Here is a 17,406-nt window from a genome sequence, read left to right as displayed (position 1 = left end):
TTTAAACGACTTTTATCTTTATTTTAGATGATTGATTCCAATTATAACTTGTTCAAAATATACGATATACTTTCTAATGAATTTCATGATACGTTGAGAGACAAATCTCGTCGTCCCTATAATATATTCAGAGACATTATACATACAGCTTGCATGTATATACAGATAAAATAAATGTCATTATTAGATAAAAACGTAAAATATTATTAAAATAAATATTACTTTAACATAATAATCAATAAAACTCAAGGAACAATTTTACTTTATGAACATCTATCCCTAACAATCTCTATTCCCTACCAAACCAAACAAAACCTTCTAGTATTATTTGCTCTGGCAAAAAGTCGTTTGTTAATAATTCATAGCACCAACACAATGGAAAAACCAATCTCAATAACAATGTCAACGCGCACTACTCGGAAGTAACAAAAAGTAAAGCATAAAAAACGCTTACAAATATTCGATTGGAAAAACAAGACATCGGTACGGGTAAAAATCCAAACAAGCCATCGGTACAGGTAAAAATCTTCAACAAAATTGTCACTTGACGGAACTAAATTGAAGCTATCTCAATACTTGGTAGGAGCAATAACATTGAGTTGGGAACCAAGCTTCTCTTCTGCGAACTTCTCGGCTTTGAATCTGAGTTTTGTCAGCTGCTTCTTTCTCTCGTACATTGTCTGAGCTCTTTCTTTCCTCTTCTTCTCCAATTCCTATTGTGAACAAAATCTTTGTGTTCAAAATCAGCAAGGAACATTTTCCCCCAAAGAAATCATGAAATGAGGCATTATAAATTTCTGTCAAGCTTTGATAATAGAAACCAATGGATAGAGATTTTATATTATACAGCCTAACAATATGGAAATATCACGGTAGAAAACATAACTAGAAACAAGGTTGTAAATGGCGGGAGGCGGTGGCGGGGCGGGAGGCGGTGCCTAGGCGGTTGGATTTTTTTAAGTAATTTTTTATAGATAATCATGCAATATTATCATTTTTATGTAAAATGTGCAATTAAATAATGTTTAAACACAAAATATAATATCATCTAGATAATGTGCAATTAATAAAAATTCATCATTATATTAATGTTATTATGCTAACGAAGTAATATATTATTTTTTACCAAAAAACTCAGTTTAAATTTTCAAAGTTTCAATCAATTATCCATCATTAGAACAAGTAGTAGACTAAACATAACTAATATTCCAAATCATCTACATATGCACCGTCTACTACATCCATGATCCTCTCATCATCGGACTCAATCAACATTTTCTTCATTCTCCTCTTCCGATTTTTCTAAATATTCATTAAGTTCTCTAATGGAGATATTCCTTACACTCCTCCTTGGATGTAGCACTTCATCCACTCCGGAGGCTTCCACTACCATTCTCCAAGTAAGACCTTTAAATAGTCCTAATATTTAAAATTAGTTGACTTTGACTTGGTTTTTAAAATTGTTGACTAAGTTTTAAAAATTGTTGACTTGGTTTTTAAGATTGTTGACTACTGCCTCGTCCGCCTGCTCGCCGCCTCGACCGCCTGTTTGCCGCCTCGACCCGCCTACTCGCCCATACTTGATTATGAATTGTTTGATTTTTGATTATTTGATTGAAATTGATAGATTTTGATTATGACTGGTTCCATTGTATCGAATATGGGTTATGATTTGTACCTAATATCTGGTGCATATGGTATTGACGGGAATACTGAGATTGTGCCGTATATAACCCTGATCTTGAATTAAATTCAATTAATCAATTCAGATTTGAATTTGAGAATGAATACTTGATATTAAATGATTCTTGATAATACCTTGTTCTCATCATTTTATCAGAGACAGTCTTGCGTTCAAAAACTTTGATTGCTTTAGACCGAGACTACAATGAAGTTCATAAAGTCAAATGTTGTATTAGGGAAGATCAGCTTGAGTCGTTTTATACTTGATTTCCCTACCATCACATCTTTACTTTATTGAATTGATATTGCAAATTGAGTGAGATTGATGTGCCTTGTTTCAACTTGATTTATAGAATATCATGGAAGCATTATTCGAAGAGTAATCTTATGACAGAAGTGCCTAAATGGTGGTGGAGGATACCCGCACAGGCACATTGCACGATGGGGCATAAGATAGTGTATTGGCGATGTGCCATCAGTTGTCCACAAGATGATTGGCTATCGATGTGGATAGAGTGTAACCAGAAACAACCAAGGCTCTCCTTCTATACTGGTGATACGTGGACTAACCGTATGATGTTTGATAGAATTATAAACTTCTCTCTATTACTGATGATCGATGTCATATCGATGTGGATAGAATTGGAGTTTCTTCTATTACTGTTGATTATACTATAAACCGATGTGGTAAATCAGAGCCTTCTTCTTTATTAACTGGTGATCGATGCTATACGCGTGGATAGAAATGGAGTCTTTTCTATTACTGTTGGTTGATAATGTAATGCCAATGTCTCGAAACCTGGATCCTTAGACTAGGATTGAGTCTAGTCCTGAATGTGAGTTCGCGCCTTTTCGACCGTCTATATTGAATTATGTTTCATCAGATTTTGATACGCTATTGATGTTACCTGTTACAATGCTTTATAATTTGTTTTATATATTGCATGTTTCGTTGATTTATACTCGTATTATATTCGTTCCTCCCCGGAATTATTCGGTCGGTGTCTTGTTCTTTATGTGTACATTACAACAGGTGGGACCTGTTCAGGGTTGCGAGATGAAGAGAGATCGTGATTAAGTGGAGACCGGTACTTTGATTAGAGATAGGGTTGGACACTTGTTTATCTTGTTAAACCTTGCGAATAATGTTGTGATACAGGATTGTACTTTAGAAACTAAGAGGTTAGTGTAAGTCATACTACCGAGTTAGTGGTTAAGATCCAGACAGGCTGAAGACGCTCAGAGCCCCTGCATTGTAACGCAATCGGCGGCATCGAGATCTTGATTTGCCGTAAGAGACCAGTGTGTCATAGGTCGCACCGGTGAAGGTGGATGAAGGTTTGGTAGAAGGCAACTCAGTCTTAGATACAAGGACTGTTTGAGATCCTGTGAGAGATTTGGGACAATCGCTTACAGAGTAGCATTATCGCCGAATCTGGCGGTGTTCATAATGTGTTCCAGTCTCCCTCCTACGGAAGTACATGTGAAATCCTTTGGGGGCATTTGCTGAACTATAGCCAATTCACCTGAAACCGAACATGTCTTTCGAGGAGAGACCCACTCAAATATTGGACATTCAGGAGAGGAGTCTCCTAACAAGGTGATCCACATGGTCAAATTCAGTGGTGCATCACGCCGTGAGGAGGCTTCTTGGGAGATTGAGAACCGAGCAAAATGAGGATCTCTACCCGGAGTGAAAATCAGTAGGTTTTAAATTTTGAGGACGAAATTCTGTGAAGGGGCTGGAGAATTGTAAGGTTTAAGAAAATTCGAAGTACGTAACTTGAATTATTCGTCAAGGTTGTTTTATTAAATAATGTGGGGCTAATGATTTTTATGCATTTATTTCAACGATTTATGCTGGATAAGGGGTTTTTCATGAAGTATTTTAGTTTTAAGCATTAAAGTTTTTAAGTTTCGTTCAACAAACGCTCAAACGGGGTAACGGATACCAGATATATCAGGAAAATGTTTTTATTGGATAATTTATTTTTTTTACTATTAAATATGTTTATTAAAACATGATTGTGAATGGGCCTTGTTAGTATTTTTGATCGCCCACTACCCTAATTACTCTAAACCTAATATACCCTAGCAAGCCATCCCCATCCCCTCATCAACAGCCTCCCCTTGAAGTCTTTAAGCAGCAAAAACCACAGCAAACCTTTGGCCCCATTCAGATTTCAAAGACGCTTCCCTCTCCCCCTCCCCGCTCTCGGTCCCGCGTCCGCGCATAGTTCTGCGGTTTTCAAGCATAATGATCATCAAAGCCCTATTATCCATTTTTCTCATCTTCCGCTATGTATATGCTTTTGTGTGTGTATTGCATAGAATTTATTTGATTTAATCAAGTAATATCATTTTGCAAGGTTTACATGAATATGCATATATATTTTATGAAACCACGTTGTTCACATTATTGTGCAAGGGCTGTGCCGAAATGGGTTGTTATGGGAACTGCTTAAGACAGATTCAAGGGGACATGATGCTGGAGTCCCGAGTCTCATTGGGTTAAAGGTGAAGGCCCTGGGTTTTTGGCTAGGGAATTGCTTGAATAGGGGCTAAGATCGGAAGAAAGGGATGGAGAACATCTGGGCCTCGTTCCAGGCCATGGCTCAGACCTTGTGGCCGTGTGACTGCTTGGGAGGTTTGATGGGCTGCGGGTCGTGTAGTCTGGGGCGATCAAAAGGGTAGGTTTGATGATTAAGGTTCGAAGCTGGTGCTTCAAGGAAGATTTGGGTGTACCAACATGCATGGGCTAAGGGTCCTTGGTTAGATTGATCCATGAGGGGTCTATGGCGAGCTTTGAGTGTTGGGTTTGGGACATGGGTTCATTTGGTTTAGAGTAAGTAAGTTGTTTGAGGTGTTCGGGACTTTTTCTGCCGTAGAGTTACAGCGCCGCGACGCTGCCCTTTAGGCGCCGCGAGCGCCTAGTACTCGAATATTCACTACAAACGCGCTGATGCAAGAACAAGAAAACGGAAAAGTGTGTAAGGTGGGGAGTTGAGTAAAAGTTGGAAGAGGAGAAAGGGGCGTGGGGGTTGACGAAGAGGGTAGGGAGCGCTGGCAATGGGGGGAAACGGAAGATAGCCGGATCTGTGGAGAGGAGGGAGAGGGGAAGAGTGAAGGGGTAGGAAGAAAGTTATTGAGGGGTAAATCGGAGGAGGAAGGATGGGAAGAGGTGAGGCGGGCACAATGAGGAGAAGTAGGTGCGTGGGGTTGGGGACAGTGATAAGGAGGGGAGACGGGCGTGGGGATGTCCATATAGGGGTTTGGATGGAGGTCGGCTAAGAGGTGTGCCGTTTCTCTTTAGGTCTCTAACCAAGCTTCCGCAAGCGCCACAATGTCAGTGCCTATTCATCTGGTCAATGTTTTGTGAGCTTTTGTTTAATTTCTAGTGTCTCGTTTTGAGTATTAAACGTCTTACGACTGAGCTTAGTGATGGTTATTTAGGTTATGTGTAAGGTCGCTTAGGAATCTTTTGAATTATGGTTAAAAATTAAGCGTGGTCCTCTTCAGGTTAGTTAGGCAGTCTTGACAGCTCGCCTAAACACATTCGACATGTATATGCTTGATTTTAGAAAAAACTACGTATCTGCATGATTTTTATAATTGTATGAAATGGATTATGTTTTTTGAAGATGGAGCTTGTATGACTAGATAATATGTATACGATGAGCTGTACGTCCAATGCTCATTGGATGGGTAATACTGTCGCTGATTTCGGTCCGTCGTCGGGTACCATGGTTATATTAGATGGTCCATCGAATAGAGTTGATACGAATACAGATATATGATCGACTGATACTAAATTCACAACTAACGACTAAATTCGATTAGAGGAAGACAGTTACTGATGTTATGACGAGATGAATTACATGTTATGCTTTTATGACATGTATACGTTTATGCTTTAAGAAGTTAAGAAAATGGGTTTTTTTTTTTTTTTAGTGTTGTATTTTCACTTGCCTGTTATGGTATATGTACTTGCTATTAACGTTATAGGTTGGTTGAGTCTTTAGCATCACTAGGGTGAATGATGCAGTGGACATGTTGCTGAGGATGCTTGAGGTGCAGAAGTCTGAGTAGGCGGGGCTGGATGGCACACGTGTAACCCGAGGAACATTATTTTCTGCACTATTTTTTTTTAGTTAGGTAGTGGGCATGAAATATTTTTTCACGCTATGTTTTTTACATTTTGATGGTTGTGAGGATTTTTACTTGTTTCTTATTTGCAATTATTTTAAAACGGAAGTCCTTGACGATTTGTCTATTTTTTAAACTCGCGGTTTTTTAACCAGTTTGTTGATGCTATCTATTTTATAAATTAAATTTTTGACGGTATCTCATAGCATGCATTTAGATACAATTTTCGCGTATTAGTCTTCCCAAAAAAAATTGTAGCCTTTTAAAAACATTAGACGTTTCAAATTTTTACTTGAAAGATGCCGAGTATTTTTAAATCTAATGATGTTCAATATAATTGTGGTCCTCTCAATTCCGAACATCCTTTTGTAATAGATGTTGTCCCCAACATCAAATAATAGATACTATCTTCCATAGTTTTATTCGGTGGCGTAATTGTGAAGATGCTGCCACATGTCTGTTGTCCGTTTCTAAAAATAGTAACAATAATTCAATTTCTTGGACACTGCTAGAAGAAGTAACCAAAAAATCTTATATTATATCTTTGGAGACAACAATTGGAATATACTCGTAGATAACTATATGTTTTTTTTCAAATCATATTGTCGGATTAGTTGCGAGCTGATCTGTTATGCTACAAAATATATTTGAACAACTTGGTTCAATTTAAGCTATTTTAGATGCTCTTCAGATCATTTAGTTGGACAACAAACTTGTTTGTCCATTTCATCTTGTATTAGTGTAGCACGTCTTTTAGAGAGTGAATTCAGTTTAGATGATTTGCATTCATTAATTTTGACAAAGTTAGATCTTTAGTATTTATTCACCAAAACTTTGATTTAAATTCTATCTTAATTTTTTTTTCTTTTTTGGTAATATCAAAACTAAGTTGTTGTGCAAATACAGTAAAATCTAAATATTAGTATAAACTGAACTGTTCATAGATTGCACCGATATTGTGAATAAATGATTTAAAAGTAAAACATGAAATAAATAAAGCTAGATCTCATGTTCTATCTCTTGTTGAGAGACTGATAAGAATTGTGGCTAGGTTGTATCCCCTGCTGCAACTATGACCAACTACCAGAATTTCCATGACTGCCTGTAACGTCCGGAAATCAGTCCACGTAAACCGCATTCATAAAAATTATTTAAAAATTTCTTATTTATTTTATTGAAGTAACTTTAAATGCTTACATGATTTATTTTATATGATTAAATGTTTAAATTACATGGTTTGGCAAGATTGCATGAAATTAAGGTCTTCGTTCGGGTATTCGATATTAGACCGGGGAAAAGAGACCGGGGACGACCGATATAAAAATATTTTTTGATAACTGTTTTAAGGCTCCATAATATGATTAAATATAATTACAATTTCTAAATAAATGTTGAAGTCCAATTATTTTACAAGTCGAGCCTTATTTCATCCTAGAAGCCGATTTTTAGTCAAACGAAGGACTTTTAAGGGCTCAAAAGTTATTATTTTTAAAATTTACTTTAATAAAATTTTATTTTACAATTATATGGGCCTTAAGACCTAACTCACCTAGAATTAATGGGCCTAATTATTCTTAAACCAAAAACCTTTAAACCCTAACTCTTAAACTAATTTTTTTTTAAAAAATAAAAACATAAACTAGGGTTCTAAGACTCCTGGTGCTGCTGAAACACACACTCACAAAAATTTTTGAAAGAAAAAATCTAAGGCTAGTCGCTTCCCGTTCGTTCTTCTTCGCAACTCGCGCCGATGATTGAGTATTCGAGCGTTTTTAACGCACATACACGTTTCTTAACTTTCTTTTTGAATCATCAATTAATAATATGTGTGATTTATGTTTTGAAGCATGGAAATTATTTAGATCAAATATGAAACGTTTAAGGGTTTATTTTCAATGTTTTTGATGTTTCTATGCATGTATGAGTCGTGTTATATGTTCTAAGGGGCATGCTGCCAATACATCGGTTGGGTGTTTGAAAGGGTTTAGAAATGTGGGGGGGGGGGGGGGGGGGGGAGGTTGAATAAACACTTTACAATTTTTACAACTTTTCTATAAATGATAATTAATGAACTGTGGAAATAACTGAAAGATAGATTGAATAAAACTGAGAATAAAGAACACAATATTTATGGATGTTCGGAGACTTAAAATGCTTCTACGTCACCCCTTCTATCTCAAGGATATGATATTTACTAAAAGACTTTGATTAATTACATCAACTGTAATAACCCACTTCAGTTTGTATTTAGCACTGCCAAAAGGAAACTAATAGTATCTTCACAATTTTTATCAGTACGCAACTGATATGTTTCCTAAGCACAACTTGATCTGAAAAGATCGAATAAGATAACAATGAGTGCTTATTTATGTGCTCAAAGTATAGCCTTAACGCTATGAATAAATCTGATGAGTGTTTCCATCTTGTAACTAATCTTTACAAACTGTTTAACTCAAGAATAAATGTACGCGCTTCGAGAGGTTTTCTTGTGAGGACCCGGACGCTAATTCATTTCTAATCATTTTTGGGAATAATTGGATCAATTCAAATAACTAGGTCTAAAATGTTTTGTTTTAAATAAAAGTGCGGAACATAATAGAATCAATTTGATATACATGTCAAAATAAAAGTACAATTCTGTACTACAATATGTTATAACAAACTCATGTTCTTTCACTACATATCGAGTAATGAAAGTAACTCTACTTCACAATCCGGATCTCCACGCTAAAATATAATCTCTCATCCTCGTCTTGACCCTGATCTTGTCCCACCTATTTTCATGCACACATACAAACACAACAACAGCTAGATAATTCCGGTGAGAATAATATTCCCAGTATAAACAGCGTATACATGCAATCATATAAAAACATATATAAAAGCATATAACAATCATCAATAACATGTATCAATCTGAATCATGAAATGATATAAAACTATAACACAAACTCAAATCTCTGACTCGACTCAGATCTAGTCTAGTCTAGGGATCTTGGTTCCCGGACATTGGCATATATTATCGAATCTCAGCAATAAAAGTCGTTCTACTTCTAAGCAACATCGATATCACCAATCATCCAATGTCTAGGCACCTCTGCCCAAGACTTGGCACCTCTGCCAATGACTCGTTCTCGTAATCTATCTTCTATTCTCTGCAATTATATAAGTCTAGAATAGACATATACATTCAAATAATACAACAGTATTAAAACAATAACAAACAAGTTTGTGGTTTAGGGAAACTCAAGTCAAGTCTAACTCGAGTCAATCTCCGGGTTAACATTGATTTATACCTTTCTCTTGTCGATCTGATGAAGTCGAAGTCTCGAATTCGAATCTTGTCAATGCTCAATCTGGAAATGACAATATCGAGGAGTATAATATCAATACACCACTCAAATCAATACTTAATATAATCAGAACTCAATCTAATTCTGTTTCAACAGCATAATTGCACAATCTCAATAAACCCCAGCAATACAAATTAACAGATATCAATTCCCACAACTGATAATCGATAAAAATACAAATCTGATATCAAATCTCAATCAAATCCATTCTGAAAATTATAACAATTTCATACGGAATCTGTTCTTCAATCCGATTTCGATTATACGATGTCTACTATGTCAAGAACACCATATATCAATTACATCTGATTTATTTAATAGAATATTTTCAAATCATATCAAAACGTAGTAAAACTTACATCCGTGTGTAGCTCTTGTCGATAGGATCACAGAAATATGTTCAGATCGAAAATCGAATGGACGGATTTTGAACAAATCACTTTCTAATCTTCGAAGGAAATTGGTGCTTTTCGGAAAGCCTCCGAGACAGCAGGCTAAAGTATTTGCTTTGACTGAAGAACAAGCACAGGAAGCACCAGATAATTTTGTTGCAGGTAACTGTTCTCTTTGTGTTTACCCTGCTTATGTATTGATTGATACGGGTGCTTCCCATACATTTATTTCTGAACGATTCGCATTGATACATGCTTTGCCTGTTGAGTCATTATCTACTGTAGTATATTTCTCTTCACCTTTGGGGAGAGGTCTTATATCAGTTAATTCTGTGAAACATTGTATGCTAGAGTATGATGGTAATGAGATTGAGTTAGACTGCATTGTACTTGGTTTGTCTGATTTTGATTGAATTATTTGTATTGATATGCTGACCAAGTACAGAGCTACCGTAGATTGTTTACATAAGATTGTGAGATTCAGACCTGATATGGCTGATGAATGGAAATTTTACGATATGGGTTCTAGATCCAGAATTCCTTTGATATGTGTTATGTCTATGACTCGATTATTACAGAAAGGAGCAGAGGGATTCCTTGTCTATTCAGTAGATGTACTGAAGTCGAGTCCATCATTGGAAGACCTGCTAGTGGTATGTGAGTTTCCTGATGTGTTAATGAGATTCCGAGGTTGCCTCCAGTCAGAGAGATAGACTTCAGCATTGAGTTAATACCAGGTACGGTTCCTATTTCTCGAGCTCAGTACAAAATGGCACCGATAGAGTTGAAAGAGCAGTTAGAAGATTTACTGGCCAAGTGGTACATCAGATCGTGTGTTTCTCCTTTGGGTGGGGTGCTCCAGTACTGTTTGTGAGAAAGAAGGACGGTCAATGAGACTCTGCATTGACTACCGGCAACTGAACGAGGCTACGATAAAGAATAAATACCATTTGCCTCGTATCAATGATTTATTTGATCAGTTGCAGGGTTCTTCGGTTTATTCCAAGATCAATCTGAGATCTGGATATCATCAGCTGAGAGTCAGAGATTCTGATATATCGAAGACAACTTTCAAAACCAGGTATGGCCATTATGAGTTTATATTCATGCCATTCGGTTTGACGAATGCTCCAGCTGTATTTATGGGTCTGATGAACCGTGTGTTTCCGAGGTATCTCGATGATTTCGTGATTATTTTTATTCATGATATTTTGATATATTTAAAGAATATGCTTGATCATACTGAGCATTTGAGAACTGTGTTGCGAATTTTTAGGGCTGAGAAATTGTATGCAAAACTGTCGAAATGTGAATTTTGGTTGAGACAAGTTGTATTTCTGGGTCACATTATATCTGGAGATGGAATTTCTATTGATCCTAGCAAAGTTGAGGCCGTGATCAGTTGCCAAGACCGACACCTGTGCCAGAGATACGCAATTTTATGGGTTTGGCAGGCTATTACCGTCGATTCATTAAATATTTTTCTAGTATTGCTAAACATATTATGCAATTGAATCAGAAGAATGCACCATTTTTTTGGTCTGAAGAATGTGAGTCCAGTTTTCTAGAGTTGAAGAAAAGATTGACCAGTGCTCCGATGTTGACTATTCCATCAGGTACTGGTGATTTTGTTGATTATTGCGATGCTTCTCACAGAGGATTGGAATGTGTTTTGATGCAGCGAGGACATGTCATTGCCTATGCCTCAAGACAATTGAAGCCACATGAGACTCGCTACCCAATTCATGATCTTGAATTGGCGGCCATTGTATTTGCACTGAAGATATGGAGTCATTACCTATATGGTGAGAAGTTTGAGATTTATTCTGATCATAAAAGCTTGAAATATCTATTTTCCCAATCAGAGTTGAATATGAGGCAGCGAAGATGACTTGATTTATTGAAGGATTTCGATTGTGAAATCAAATACTAACCGGGAAAGTTCAATGCACCAGCTGATGCACTGAGTCGAAAGGTATGTTCTTTGTCCTTATCGACTATTGGTGTTTCAAATTTGATTGAAGATTGTTGTTTGTCTGGATTAGTATTTGAAATAGATTGTAAACCGTTAAGACTCTATGCTGTTCAAATCGAACGAGAGCTAATTTTGAGAATTAAAGCGGCTCAGAAAGTAGATCAGAATATTCAGAACTCGATAGCGATGGTCAAAGCAGGGCATCGATTAGAATATCAGGTTCGTGACAGTGTATTTTATGTGAATAATCGTCTTGTTGTGCAAGAGGTTTCAGACTTGAACGACAGATATTGTTATAAGCGCACAGTAGTCGATTCAGTATTCATCCTGGTGGCAGAAAAATGTACAATGATTTGAAAAGACAGTTTTGGTGGAAACAGATGAAATCAGATATTGCAGAGTTTGTTTCCAAATGTTTGAATTGCCAACAGGTAAAAGCCTAGAGAAAGAAACCATGAGGTCTATTGCAAAGTTTATCTATTCTTGAATGGAAATGAGACCACATTTCTATGGATTTTGTGACAAAGTTACCACGTTCCTCCCGAGGTTGCGATGCGATTTGGGTCGTTATCTGAAGAATCAATAAGAATTAACTGTCAGCGCAACAAAACATTCGAAAAAATTATTTTGCTGTCAAAATGGGTACGAGAATGGAAAAAACCAGTCCATGATGAAAGGGTGCCATTATCGAAGTCTGAAGGATTGGGACGAAGCAGAAAATATTAGAAATACACCCACACAAGAGTCGAAAGATGAAGTGTCCAAGATTAAATGAACAGATAGACAAGGACAACAGTAAGACTTCTAAAGAACAAAATAGATTGTAAACAGACTCATTTCAAGAAAGTCAAAGAAACAAGGTTAAAGAACAAGTTAGTATTTTACTCACTCTGATAATATCATAATGGTTCCATCCCACCTCAGATGAGAGTCTACCCAGCAAACAATATTTGTGACCAGCTTGAAGCCTCAACACTCTGGTTATCACACAGCTAGTAGTTAGAAATATAAATACACAAAACCTTAATGGTTAGACTAAGTTACCAATAAAAATCAGAAACCGATAAAAAGAAAGTCTGTAGACTCACTTGAGAGCATCAGGAATAACCATCCTCTTCATCTTGTCATATGGTGGTGGTACACCTTCATATGCCTTCAATCGTGCAAGTGCGGTGGCCCCTCGCTTAGTTTTGTGCGGAATCATACTATATACATAATCCATTAAATGAATAAACATGGACAACAATCTAGTTCAGAAAAACGAAGTAATAGTAAAGTCGAATGCACCCGATTCACACCAATTGAAAACAGAGAGTTTATATCGCTCGGATGTACAAGAGAAAGCAAAGAAGAGATGAATACCACCTCTTGAATGCAAGAAATGAGAAATACAGACATGTATTGAAATACAACTTCGAGAGATATACAGCACCTTGCTTGTTGCGAAAACAAGCATGTCCTCTAATATGATATTAAGCCTGAACTATGAGCATCTAAACTTAAAATCAATTCACCATCTTCATTTTTAAATTTACTGATTTGTGGTCAGATATACCAGACAATAATCCAACTCTAGCAGTATAATTATTTTTTAGCCAAGATATCAATTATAAGATGATACACAACTCACAGTCCAAAAAGACATTGACAGAAAGCCAAAAATATTAAGCACAAATATATAATCCTTCAAATATAAATTTGCGTAAATTTTTCACACCAAGATCATGTTCATTGGGCTAGAGCTTGGAGAATTGAACAAAAGTCGGTAGAGTATAAAAATAACATGAATATTGTGACCTCAATCATCTATATGGTGTTTAACTAAAGTAGAAATATATACTACTCAATTAAGCAAATTCTACATCTGAAAAACAAATTTCCAAAAATTCCAAATATAAAATCTATTAAAGATCCAAACTGCACAATAGAACATCAAAACTGACCCAAGCAAACAGAGAATAGAAAAATCAAATAAACAATTCGATGCGCGATACACAGTGACAACATACACAATAATCCGAATCAAGTTAAACTTCTCACTTTCAGTAAATATTAAAATCACCGGAAAGACCACGAAAGCATGATATTAAGGTATCATGCCAAAACATTCACAACATCCACACATGTTCCTACAACTTCACGCAACTCGATGAATAAAGGTATGAAACGACTCGACAAAAAACTCATCTCTATCAAACGCATTTCACCCGAAAAACTCACATATATCATCAAACTACATTCCGTAACCACAATAACATCAATTCAAAAAAAAATAAGCATCGGCTCATACCCACGGATTGTCCGCCACAAAATCTTGGAGGGAGCCCTGAAATGAATCGGCCCATGAGATGGCTTGGTGTTCATGCGCTTGCGGCGAAACCGCGAGTACTTCATCTTCTGCCTCACAAGCCCACCTGAGAGGCAGATTTCCTCGCAGCGAACCACGACTACTTTTTGCCCATTCAGGAGTTCTTTAGCCAAAATGGATGACAGACGGCCGAGCATGTGGTGCCTCGCGTCCACCACCACTATTTTCGCACAGATCCCAGAACCTGAAACCATTTTCTCTCTCGCTTTCTCCTCTCCAACTCACTGTCACTAGAATTAGGGTTCTGGTTGGGGTGTAATTTATAGGGTTTGAGCGTGTGGATTTTGATTTTAAACCCATTTACTTGGGCTTTTATATTAAAATTAAAATATCTCCCACGAAATAATACGATAATATTAAGGGTAATTATTTAAAAATACCTAATTTCCCTTTCAACTTTCTTTTTACCATCCATCCCTTCAAAACTTAGTTTTAACTAACCTAATTTTTGAAAATAGCAATAATACCATTTTCCTCTAATTATAGTACGTGACATTGTTATACGTATCGAGTCTGTTCTTAAATACATAAAGCCCCAAGACATACAGTTACGCAAGGTTTCCAGCTTATATATCATACTCAAATTATCGATTTTTTTAAAAGGCCCATCATGCCGTGAAATAAATTGAACATTTTACTTTTTTGGCCAGAGTGCCGCCGGGTTATATCCACCCAGTTTTACGTAATACTCTTCACAGTCCAACTACACAATCGCAACCGATGGTTTCTGACGTAGATTCCTTCAGGAACACTTAGCACAACCATGTTTCATTTCCTATCTCAGGAAGTATAGTAAAAAAGTTCAATTTGAAACTCATACATGAGAGGGGCAAAAACATTGGTTCTTTTATTCAAACATACGAACTATTATTATAAAGTAACCTCTTGTAGAGGAGCAGAAACTTGTTTAGATACTAATAGTAGCTGAAAATACAACACACATAAACTTGAAAGAGAAAATATTAAAAATATTTTGAAGAAAAATGAAGATGTTGAGTGATGCCTTCATCTTCCTTCTGCCTTCTTATTTATAGAATCCCCTTCATGGATTTGTTCTTCGGACTTCAAACATTGTCCATAACTTTTAATGCCTTCCAGCTCTGTTCGGCATTATCCTTTGAGTGGGTTCGAGGGAGTGGTTGAGTGGTCCCTCAATTTTTCTTGAATTGTCTTCTTCTAGATTATTAATCTAGATACAGCTCGTTCTTCACTTTTTGTTTCTTGGCATATATAGTATATATGCGTCTGGATCATTTCAGGTGATATATCTCTTCCTGTTTCTTTTAGGTGTTTGTGGAACTCTTTGAAATTTTTTAGCTGCTTTCTTAGTGATTTGATTCATCTTTTAGAAACCTTCAGATATGTGAAATACATTTCTTTAGGTTCCAACTTTGTTCTGGTGCATTTTTACTGGTTCACATCTACTCTCTATTTATAGCTGTAATTGGGTCCAAGTTTTCTTGTTTATTTAGTGGGTTAGTCATATGCCCATTATCTTTTGTCGGGAAATCTTTAGCTTTTGTTATCCCCAAGGAAAAGTGATTAGGTTCACATGTCCACTTATTTTTGTCGAGTAATATTAAACTTTGAGGTCCCCGAGGAAAACGTGATTGTGGTCCTTCACCACTTGTTTTCTGTCTGATGATTTCTATCTGACTGAGGTCTGAAACCCTTGCCAAATTCTGGCTTCTTTTGATTTGGACACTCTGGGCAAATATTCTCTGACCATCTTCCCACATGTGTCATGTTACAGAATTTTCGACGAATTTAGATTGACCAAATCAGCATGTTTTATTCCGTACAAGATGACGTACAGACATGATCAGATGGCAGAAATTTATGTCATAGAAGTGGTCAGATTGCACAAAGTGCCGAAGTCGATTGTATCAGACCGTGATCCTCGGTTTACTTCGCACTTTTGGCATAGTTTACAGCAGGCTCTAGGTACGAAGTTTCATCTGAGTACCGCATATCATCCTCAGACCGACGGACAGTCAGAGCGGACTATCCAGACACTAGAGGATATGCTTAGAGTTGTAGTGCTTGATTTTGGCACTAGTTGGCAAGATTCTTTGCCGCTTTGTGAGTTTTCGTACAACAACAACTATCAGACAAGTATAGAGATGGCACTGTTTTGAAGCGCTGTATGGCAAGAAGTGCAGATCCCCTCTGTATTGGGATGATATCTCTAAGGTACCTAAAATTGGACCTGACATGATTAGAGATATGACAGAGAAAGTGAAGCTGATTCAGAAGAGAATGAAGACACCTCAAGAAAGACAGGCCAAATATGCCAATGTTCGTCGTCGATCGTTGGTATTTGAGGCAGGAGACCGAGTATTCTGGAGAATTTCTCCTTTCAGAGGTGTTGTCATATTTGGCAAAAAAGGGAAGTTGTCTCCACGATATATTGGGCCGTATGAGATTCTCGAGAAGATAGGAGATCATGCCTATCGACTCGCCCTACCGCCTTCTATATCTGGAATACATGATGTCTTTCATGTATCGTTATTGCGGAAGTATATTCCCGATGCTTCACATATTCTGCAGCCAGATGAGACAAAACTGGATGAGACACTGAGTTACTTCGAGAAGCCGATCCAGATTCTCGATCATAAAGAAAAACAATTCAGAACAAAGACTATTTCGCTTGTGAAAGTTCAGTGGACCTGGGAGACTGAGTCAGATATGAGACAGAGATTCTTAGAGTTATTTCATTGATGTTAGTTTTCTGTTTAGCTTCTGTTATACCTTCTTATTTGATATGAATTGATTGCCTGTGATTTCGGGGACGAAATCGTATCTTAGAGGGGGAGAAATGTAATGCCCAGGATTTTTATCCTGTTAATCTTAGATTGTTGATTTATGACTTGGATACGATTAGAAGGATCATTCCGGGGCACGATTCGAGATAGCGTGTGAGATGTTGTGTGCGAGGACCGAAGGTCTCGCGCATATGCGCAAGACAGGTAGAGAACCTCGCGCATATGCGCGGGGATAGGACGCACATATGCGCGGGTATGGCAGAGGACCTCGCTCATATGCGCGAAGAGAGGGCGCGCATATGCGCGTGCTGCTATGACGGTTATGTGCCGAGACAGAATGCCTCGCGCATATGTGCCAAGAAGGGTCGCGCATATGCGCGAGACGTGCAGCAAGAATATGAAGCCACTTGGTCTCCACCATGCATGATATATATATCATATATTCATTGTCCCTCGGAATCAGTAAGAAAGATCCGAGAGAAGCCAAGGAATTCTCAAGTTTTCTTTTTGTATTAGAGTTGTGATTGTGCAAGATCCGCCCGTCAGAAATTGGATCTGAATTTAGTTTTATGCTCCTCGTGTCAACGGCTTCACACGGACGTAAGTTTTTTATGTTTTGATACGATTTGAAAATATGATATCGAAGGAATCAGATATGATTAATATATGGTGTTTTGATTTATTAGACATCGTACAATAGAAACCGGATCGAAGAATAGATACC

The 17,406-nt window shown here is 37.1% G+C and overlaps 1 protein-coding gene across 1 annotated transcript; it reads right to left on the bottom strand.

Moving 5' to 3' along the window:
* Positions 1–424: 424 nt before the first annotated feature.
* On the bottom strand, positions 425–14,178 carry LOC140827498 (large ribosomal subunit protein uL13z-like). The gene is made up of 4 exons (XM_073190172.1): positions 13,840–14,178; positions 12,638–12,754; positions 12,439–12,526; positions 425–713 (listed from the first exon to the last, which is right to left on the bottom strand). The coding sequence occupies exons 1-4, from the start codon at positions 14,109–14,111 to the stop codon at positions 570–572; spliced, it is 621 nt and encodes a 206-aa protein (XP_073046273.1). The 5' UTR covers positions 14,112–14,178; the 3' UTR covers positions 425–569.
* Between the last annotated feature and the right edge of the window lie 3,228 nt (positions 14,179–17,406).

The sequence above is a fragment of the Primulina eburnea genome, chromosome 3 (genome assembly GCF_022965805.1).
Source record: "Primulina eburnea isolate SZY01 chromosome 3, ASM2296580v1, whole genome shotgun sequence".
NCBI lineage: Eukaryota > Viridiplantae > Streptophyta > Magnoliopsida > Lamiales > Gesneriaceae > Primulina > Primulina eburnea.
This window is presented reverse-complemented; position numbering and strand designations above follow the sequence as displayed.